This window comes from Miscanthus floridulus, chromosome 14 (genome assembly GCF_019320115.1).
Source record: "Miscanthus floridulus cultivar M001 chromosome 14, ASM1932011v1, whole genome shotgun sequence".
Classification (NCBI taxonomy): Eukaryota; Viridiplantae; Streptophyta; class Magnoliopsida; order Poales; family Poaceae; genus Miscanthus; species Miscanthus floridulus.
In genome coordinates this window covers 68,173,864-68,183,100 of record NC_089593.1, presented here as the reverse complement: position 1 = coordinate 68,183,100, position 9,237 = coordinate 68,173,864, and the positions used below count along the sequence as shown (strand labels likewise).

The 9,237-nt window shown below is 50.9% G+C and overlaps 1 protein-coding gene and 1 pseudogene across 1 annotated transcript; one reads left to right on the top strand and one right to left on the bottom strand.

Annotated features, from left to right (window-relative positions):
• The first annotated feature begins 1,985 nt into the window (after positions 1-1,985).
• On the top strand, positions 1,986-4,645 carry LOC136502834 (serine/threonine-protein kinase SAPK9-like). The gene is made up of 9 exons (XM_066498087.1): positions 1,986-2,375; positions 2,477-2,551; positions 2,672-2,773; positions 2,906-2,938; positions 3,050-3,142; positions 3,384-3,476; positions 3,658-3,762; positions 3,878-3,976; positions 4,076-4,645. Exons 1-9 carry the CDS (start codon positions 2,199-2,201, stop codon positions 4,358-4,360), a joined length of 1,062 nt encoding a protein of 353 aa, XP_066354184.1. The 5' UTR covers positions 1,986-2,198; the 3' UTR covers positions 4,361-4,645.
• Positions 4,646-4,793: 148 nt separating this feature from the next.
• On the bottom strand, positions 4,794-8,905 carry LOC136502833 (putative disease resistance protein At5g47280; annotated as a pseudogene).
• Positions 8,906-9,237: the final 332 nt, after the last annotated feature.

Here is a 9,237-nt window from a genome sequence, read left to right as displayed (position 1 = left end):
AAGAGACGCATTCATTGTACTCTAATGTTAGGTGTGTCGGCCACATACTTGCCATGTAGAAGTGATAGTGCTCACAATTTCATCGCAATCTAGAATCTTTCTAGACATAGTGGCACTAGCTTATGTTGTTGAGATTATCTATAGCCAACTAAACATCGGGTTAGTGCACATTTTCAAATGTATACATTAATGCCATCTCTATTTTAGATTTTATTTGAGCCGCATTACATGCATAAAATCAAGAAAATATACGACAACATTTGTCACTCCAAAGAGGCAACCTTTGACGTCCACTCCAGCTATAAAGTTGGATATATAATAGACTTGCTCGAAAGATTGTGGGCGGAATCCCGCAACATAAGCAAAGCCATCCCTATTTTACGGCTTGACTTCTAGCACTACCATGAATTACGCAAAAAGAAGTAGTACTTGCGGTTTTCATCAAAACATACCATGTTCTAGCCATAAAGGCGCTGCCATCCTAATCTAATAGTTTCTTCTAGCCATGTATGAAGCCAATTTATATATAAGTTACTAAGATCATCTGTAGTGAACTAGATAACCATGGGCATATCCGTAAATCATGGATGCCTGCACTAGTGGCATCTCTTTTTGGCTTCTGTTGGAGGCACATTGCGAATGTGACACGTAAAACGACATATGATGACGACGCTTGCCAATCCAAATAGGCAACCTTTAGACAACCAACTCTATTATATGTGCGAGGCTGTATAACACATGAAATAAATGTTGATGGGATAAGGTTGGCACCTAGAATTAGACTCGCTTACGCAACATAAGTACTGACGCAAATCCTCTTTCACCACTCTAGGGAAATGTCATAAAGGCGTTGTTGGTTTAACTGCCCATCCAAAACCATGGTAGCCTTAAAGGCGCTGCCATCCTAATCTAACAGTTTCTTCTAGTCGTGTAATGACGACAATTTAAATAGGTAACTAAATCATCTATAGTCAATTAGCTAACTTTGGGCATATATGTAAAATCATGGATGCCTGCACTATTGACACTCTTTTTGGCTTCCGCTGAGGCACATTGCGCATGGGACACATAAGACAACATATGACGATGACGCTGGCCGATCCAAATAGGCAACCTTTAAACACGCAACTCCATTCTAGGTGCGAGGCGGTATAACATATGCAATAAATGTTGCTGAGATAAGATTGACACCTAGAATTAGACTGGCTCACGCAACATAAGTACAGATGCAAATCCTCTTTCACGACTCTAAGAGAAATTGCATGCGCGCCGTTGGTTTAACGATGGTCCATCCATGTTGTAAAAAAAACGATGGTCCATCCAAACCCACCGTAGTCTCCTGTCAGTCTCTTTAAAATGATGGTGGATGGTAGACTATTAGAAGACTATAAATTACCGAATTATCCTTAGGCCAGTCTCAATGGAGAGTTTCACCTCCCAGTTTCCAACACGTGAAACTTTGATATGAAACGGGTCTCTCCCACAGTGCAAAGTTTCATGGCACGGTTTCATCCCTTATTTTACTATTCACGGGTCCCACCTATCCCTATCATCCCTCTCTTCCCCGCGTGGTCCCGGAGAAGAAAAGTCGCGATGAAACGAAGGAAGGGCCTCAGTGCAGGTTTCACGGCGTTTCCAAAGTTTTGGAAACAGTGCGGATAAGTTTCATGGCCATGAAACGAATCTCTTCTCTCTCCTCCCAGTTTCATGCAAAAACTGACGTGGCACCTTATTAATTGTGCATGAAACCCCCCATGAAACTCCATTGAGACTGGCCTTAGGCAGGCCGCTACGGAAACTATAGGCGGCGGTCGCCGGACGGATCCGCGCCGTTCTCGACGACGGCTGCACGCCAGTCAACCTTCTCCCACCGTCCGATCAATAGTGGGTGGGTGTTGGTGGAAGCAAGAGGATAACGTTCTTTCCGCTGTGGACTATTCGCGGCATTATTTTAAGGAAAGCGAGCGATTTATTAAAAAAAAAGGAGGAAAAAGAAAAAGAAAAAAAAGGTAAGCGAGAGCGAGAGCGAGGAGAGGAAGCAGGGGAACTGGGAAGGAAGGAGGGCGCTTGGATCGGCATCGGCTGGAGAGGGAGGGTTGCGGGACGGGAGGTTCGATCTTGCCTCTTGGTCGGATCGGCGGCGGCAGCGGCGGCGGCGGCGGCGGAGGAGGAGGAGGAGCTGCAGGGGAGGGGAGAAGATGGCGAGGACGCCGGCAGCGGCGGGGTTGGGGATGGAGATGCCAATAATGCACGACGGGGACCGGTACGAGCCCGTGCGGGACATCGGGTCCGGCAACTTCGGCGTCGCGCGCCTCATGCGCAACCGCGCCACCGGCGACCTCGTCGCCGTCAAGTACATCGACCGCGGCGACAAGGTACGCTTCCCCCTTCCTCCTCCTCTGCAAAGTGCAAAGCCGACAGGCCTTCGACTCGTGCTCATGTCATGTGGCGTGCTGTGCTGTCGTTGGCGTTGCAGATCGACGAGAACGTGCAGCGGGAGATCATCAACCACCGCTCGCTGCGCCACCCCAACATCATCCGCTTCAAGGAGGTGAGGCGGGCGGCCAGGCGGCCGTCACTCACCCACCCTCTTTTCTTTCCAGGCCAAGCTGAGCGACTCAAACTTCTGAAACACTCTTGTTGCTTCCCTGCTTGTGATTCTTCACTTCAGGTCATCCTGACCAAGACTCACCTCGCGATCGTCATGGAGTACGCCTCAGGTGGGGAGCTCTTCAACCGCATCTGCAATGCCGGCCGGTTCAGCGAGGACGAGGTGCCTCCCTGGCTCCCTCCCTTGATCTGATTGCTCGCCTCACAACATCTGCCGTTCCAATGTTTTGCGCATACTCCTGTGTAGTGTAGTGTCGATGCTGACTCTGAACTCCTGCGTATGTCCATTGTTCAGGCTCGCTTCTTCTTCCAGCAGCTGATTTCCGGGGTTAGCTACTGCCACTCCATGGTCGGACTACTCCATTGCTCCTCTGTTCATTTTCTCCTTTTGTGTGCATGGCTAAAATTGCTCTGTTTCATGATTCGTGGTGTGGTCAAGCAAGTATGCCACCGTGATTTGAAGCTCGAGAACACTCTGCTGGATGGAAGCACCGTGCCTCGCCTCAAGATATGCGACTTCGGTTATTCAAAGGTACTAATACTTAGCTCAGTTTGTTGTGTTACACTATGCAGTGCTTACTTGTACCGTGCCTGATGATTACTGTTATGGCCTGCGTATGGATCATGCACAACACAATGTTGTTACTTACCAAGCTGCTGTAGTATAGTTTGCTAACTGTCAGAAAAGAAAGATTACTTGTGTTGAATGCTCTTCAGTGTCATATATAATTGCCTCATTTCCTTCCTGCAATGTTGTCATCTGATGTCTACAGTCATCTGTTCTTCACTCCCAACCAAAGTCCACTGTGGGAACTCCAGCATACATTGCTCCTGAAGTTTTGTGGAACAAGGAATATGACGGCAAGGTATTATCCATCCCCTTGGTCCTCTAAGTTGCTCCCCGACATACGCTGCTGCTGTCTGCTGCCTGCTTCTGCATTTTGTTTTCAGTCTTTTGATGGCACGAGAAGTGTCAGCTCTTTTCTTACAAAAACTAGCGTCTGAATCTGAAATGCTCGATCGCTAATAATTTGTCATTGGATGGAGATTGCCGATGTCTGGTCATGCGGCGTGACCCTCTACGTGATGCTGGTTGGCGGGTATCCTTTTGAGGATCCTGAAGACCCTAAGAATTTCAAAAAGACAATTGAGGTCCCTCCCCCTCCCCCTCCCCACCCTTTTTTCCCCACCATATATTCCAGTTCTACTAGCTGCAGTCATATCCATCCATCCATCCATCCATCTAAACCCTGATACCAATTTGCAGAAAATACTGGGTGTTCAGTACGCGGTTCCTGACTACGTCCATGTATCTCCAGAATGCCGAGACCTGATATCAAGGATTTTTGTTGCCAACCCAGCAGATGTGAGCTGCCAAATACTTATCCCCTTTGCAGCGTCAGTCACTTGATTGTTCAGAAATTCAAATCGATGTGGCATGACATATGTTGCATGGTCTTTTCAGAGGATCACGATGCCTGAGATAAAGAGCCATCCTTGGTTCGTCAAGAATCTCCCAGCTGACCTCGTGGGCGATGGCACGGTGAGCTACGAGGAGCCGGACCAGCCGATGCAGAACATGAACGACATCATGCAGATACTGGCGGAGGCAACAGTACCAGCCGATGGTGCCCGCGGAACGACCAAGTTGTTGTGTGACGACCTTGATGACTTTGACGACGATATGGACCTAGACTCGGACCTGGACCTCGACATCGAGAGCAGTGGAGAGATAGTGTATGCCATGTAATCATGCCAATGATTGCTGGCCGTCCTTGTAAATCAGTCTGTCGAGTTGCTGATGCTCTGGAACAGCTCAAGCTTAAGAAGTGAATCTATGTTGAACGTTCAAGGGCCTGTGGCATGGTGACCGTTTTGCCGCCATCACTGATTCTAACCGTTGATCCCTACTATACTGCTGTCTATTGTGTAGCATGTAGAACTTTATGTTGTACATTTTGAGAACCGCTGCTTGTTTGGTCTCTCTTTGCTCAAACTGAAAAATAGAAATGCTGCTCATCGCGTTATATCTTTAGCCCATTTATATAATTGTGTTTTGTGCCAAGAGAAAAGAATACTACACTACCGTTTTTCTGTGGTTATTTTGTTAGTGCATTTGTATTTTGGAACGAGGAGTCGAGGCTTTGCCACCGAAGAGTCAAGACTCAAGAGTGGATGCATGATGAACACTGACTGAACATGTCAAAATTGGCCAGTGGATTGATGATGACTCTCCCTGCACTACACAGGGGGAAGCAACATATATAAACATCATCATATATGTACACGGTCAGTTTGGAAGCCATAGTAGCATCCAGAACGTGACATCAGTCCGCTAGCCAGTCCAGGTTGTAGCACTCTTCGGCCACCTGCACCCGGAGGTCAGGGATGACCTGCTCGGCCTCCCTCCACAGCAGCGCCGTCTCCTCGTCGCACACGACGTGGCCGAGGGACTTGAGCGAGGACGACGACCGCGGGAGGCTCCTCAGGCGGGAGCACTCCCGCATATCGATCTTCTCCAGGCTCGTCAGGTGGCCGAGCTCCTCCGGGAGGTCGGTCAGGTTGATGCACTGCGATATGTCGAGGTACTTGAGCCTCTTCAGGCTGCACACCGACGCCGGGAGCCGCCACAGCGCCGGGCAGGCGTACACCCGGAGGATGCTCAGGCAGTGCAGCTTGCCCAGCTCGCACGGCAGCTCGGTGAGGTCGTGGCAGTTCGAGATGGAGATGGTCTCCAGGGAGCTGATCTCGCAGATACTTGATGGCAGCTCCTTCAGGTCTATGCAGTGGTCGATCGTGAGGTTGGAGAGGCGCGGAAATGTCATCGACAGGTCCATCGTTGATCCTCTTAGGCTGCTGTTCAGCTCACAGAGGACGAGGGAGATCTTGTGCAGGTTCTTCAGCGGGACGGTGGTCTTTGGCAGCGGCGGGAGCCTGATCTTCTCCAGCCAGAGACTCCTCAGGCCGTTGAGCGTGGTGAAGGCGGATAGGTTGTCGAGGGCTGCACTGCTGGTGCCATAGTTGATCAGCACCAGGGCTTTTAGGTTCTGCATCGTCGCGATGAATGGTGGGAGGTAGTACAAGCTCGAGGCGAAGTTGAGGATCAGCACTTCTGCCTTGGGAAAGCTCATCTGGAACCAGTCAGATTCTTTCATTTCACCTGGAGTTTTGGAAATAGTTTGTCAGATCATTCTGTCCCAAGGAAGAAAGCACATGCATGAAATAAACTACGAGTACTGTATGAAGGAAACGTTTCAGAACAAAGCTACAAAATCATGTTCCTCTAATACTGGTGTTAAACAGGAATTTTTGGCACTGAATATGTTGGATGACAATTTTTTGGCACTGAATATGTTGGATGACTAATTCTGTACCTGTATGAATGGAAACTATCTGAGCTTCAAACGGAGTATCCTTATTCCTCTGCCAGTCCCTCGGAAGTGTTTCTTCCCTTCTTGGCATCACCAACCGCCTCCGCTTATTCAGAGGGTCACGCCCACTCATGTGAAGAGCGAGATCTCTCAACACATCATGTTGTGTCACCGAGTAATCATGGTAGCTACTGTACAGATCTCCAGCCTTGTTCCTGCAAGCAGAGCAGCAAAGAGTTAAAAACCATGTTATTTGGGACATCTCAATTCTAGAATATTTTGAAGCACATAGATGGCTGATGATACATACTGTGCATCATTGACTAGGGTAAGAAGGTTCTTGTTTGAAAGCTCAACCAAGATGGCAAAAGCATCTGGTTCATCAAGATCATGAATCTCCATCCAGATGTTGATCAAGACATCAAGGGGGATCTTCTTATCCTCTGGGAAGCATCCCAGATCAAGGAAACAATCTCTAACCTTCTCTGACAAGCACTCAACACTTGCCGCCATTCTCTCTAGAAGCTTGGTCTCATGGGAGTCAGAAATAGCCTCTCCTCGAGACAACCGGTTCTTGGCACTGAGCCATATCTTAGGAGGCTGATCGCGCAGCGATGAACCAATGACCTTCAGAGCCAGAGGAAGACCTCTGCACTCTGCAGAGACCTGCCTGACCAATTTCTTGTCAGCAGTCTGCGGAACAGACTCCTGATCGAAAGCAGCACGGCAGAAGACAGACAAAGCGGCTGCCTCATCTAGCAACTGCATTTCGTATGTCTGTTTTACCAACGTGGGGAACTTGAATCTTGATACAACTAGAGTCTTGCACCCAGGGAACTTGAAGATGAGCTCCTCAAGCTGTGGGAGAGACCAAACATCATCGAGGATTACAAGGACAGGTCCTCGGTCCCTTGGTCCTAACTTGAGCTGCCATTCTGGGATCTGGTTGTATGCACCAAGCACGATGTTGCCGCTGATATGCTCCCACAGCTTCAGCTTGATGGTCTCCAAATTTGCGGATTGTGAGATCGTCTCAAAGAAGATCCTATCATTGAAGTAGGCTGTAGAAACAAAGAAAGTATGTCAGAGTAATGAAGGGGGAAAAAGGCTTGCAAAAAGGGATCAGATATGTATACACAAGCTTTCGATGAGATCCAAAATCATGAAGCTTAGACGAACTAAGGTTTGGGATAGCAGTCACTTCAAATCGGCCATTAGATGTTGTTGTGGCAATTGAATTTAAGTTTAGTATGATCTTTTTTATGGAAAACAGAGATGATGGAGTTATGAACACAGGAAGCTCAAATAAGCTCTCTTATTACTGCTAAACCAACATAGCCAATCCCAAATCCTTGCACTAAAAGAAGACCCTACCTCCAGATTTTTTTTCGAAGCAGCAGGTTACTTGGATCTGAATTGGGTTTATTCTTTGTGAAATAGATTTGGTTAGTCTCATGTGCCGTTCATTAAGCAGGTATCTATCTTGATTTAAGATCAAGTAGCCACCATGGTCCATGAACACGATAAGGCTACTCAAGTCCAAGCAGAGTTTCAGAGTAGCTGAGTTGTGAGAATTCAGAAGCAATCTAACCTCATCGCAATAGTACAGTTGCCACTAGCTAGTCAAAGCGCCAAATTTGACCAAGCATGTGGTGTGGGGGGAAAAAAAGCATCAACCTCGCCTTTACCAAATTGCACGACAGGCACGCAAACCAACCACCGAAGATGCCATGCCCCCCAATTTGGAGAATTTTGCACCCAATAATTCATGGGAAGATGCAATTTTTGCACGAAAGGACAGGACGATTCCGAGAAAGATGCTACCTTTGCACACGATTTGGAAAAGGATTGAAGGTAAAGATGGTTAGGATCTGGTCCCTGTTCTCCTTACCTCGGACCTTGTGATCCCTGAAGATCTCCATGGCGAGCGTGGTCTTACCGCTGCCGCCCATGCCGGAGATACCGACCACCTCCCAGCCGCCGCCGCCGCTCATAACCATCTCCTTCACCTTTTCCTTGGCCACCTTGAAGCCGCCTCCAACCATCCCCTCGTCCTCGTGTCCCTCGATGAGGTCCATGTCCATGGCCATCACCCCGGCCTTGGCGGGCGCCGCCTTCACCGGCATCGGCACGGACATAGCCATGCCCTTGTGCTGCGGCACCTCCATCGGCGCAGCGGCAAAGGCGGGCTTGGCGAGCGGCGCCTCCATCGGCATGGGCACGCCCTTGTGCGGCGGCGCGACGGGGACGGAGAGGGCGGGGGGCGGCGGCGGCTGCGCGGCGGCGGCGATCTCCTCGACGCGGCGCTCGAGGCGGCCGATGCGCGCGTCGGCCTCGTCGCGGAGCCTGCGCACTGCCGCCGATGACGTGCGCGGGGGCGTGGCGCTCGAGCCAGCGCGCGATGCCGCGGTCGGCGGCCTCCATCCGGCGCGACAGCTGCGCGGCGCGGTAGACGTTCCAGCGCGGGGACGCGGCGGCGCGGCGGGCCAGGTCGAGCGCCTCCCGGACCCGCGCCGCAAGCTCGCCGAGCTCCCCGGCCGAGCGCTGGCTGGCGTGCGGGCCCAGGCCCTGGACGAGCGGCAGCAGCGGCTCGACGCTCCGGCGCAGGCGCTCCGCGGTGGAGCGGCAGAACAGGGTGCCCTGCACCGCGTGCAGCACCTCGCGCAGGGCCTCGCCGGCCAACTGGTCGAGCAGCAGCCGGTCCATGGTCGCCTCCGCCTCCGCCGCAGCTAGCTAGTAGTAGCTCGGACCGAGCTCCTCGTCGCCTTCCTCTATCTCTATCGCCGCCCTCGGCTCTGCTCCTGCTCCTTCTCCTGCTTGCGTTGCGTGTGCCCGGTGGAGTTGTTCAGCTGGGTGAGTGAGCTGTCGCCATCGGCGTGGTGGAGGCGGCCGTCGCGTGTGGTCTCGCGGGGCGGGGAGTGGAAAGGAGGGGACTAGTTATAGGGAGTCGGGAGGTCAACCGCCGCGGTGAGGGGTCGCCGGCCACTGGAGCTCAGATCTGAGGGGCTCTCGGTCACTGACACCGCGGCCGCCTACGTGGGCCCATCCCGCCGTGTCCACACCGCTAGTGGTCACCAAGGTAGACCAGATCACCACCATTCACCACAAAGAAACCTCACTTAACCAGTAGGCCTGAGCTAGCTTGGTTTACTTGGAGTTTGGCCTGTCTAGCTTGGTTCTAGGTTAATTAGTGGAAAAAAGAATAACAAAGGGCAGTAGTGCTTTCATGTTTTTTTAAATAATCTATGTGACTGAA

Excerpts from the sequence above, each read along its gene's own strand:
- LOC136502834 (XM_066498087.1), top strand. The coding sequence starts at position 2,199 with ATGGCGAGGACGCCGGCAGCGGCGGGGTTGGGGATGGAGATGCCAATA. Across the intron at positions 2,939-3,049 it reads TCCAGCAGCTGATTTCCGGG|CAAGTATGCCACCGTGATTT; the intron begins GTTAGCTACTGC and ends GGTGTGGTCAAG. Across the intron at positions 3,477-3,657 it reads ACAAGGAATATGACGGCAAG|ATTGCCGATGTCTGGTCATG; the intron begins GTATTATCCATC and ends CATTGGATGGAG.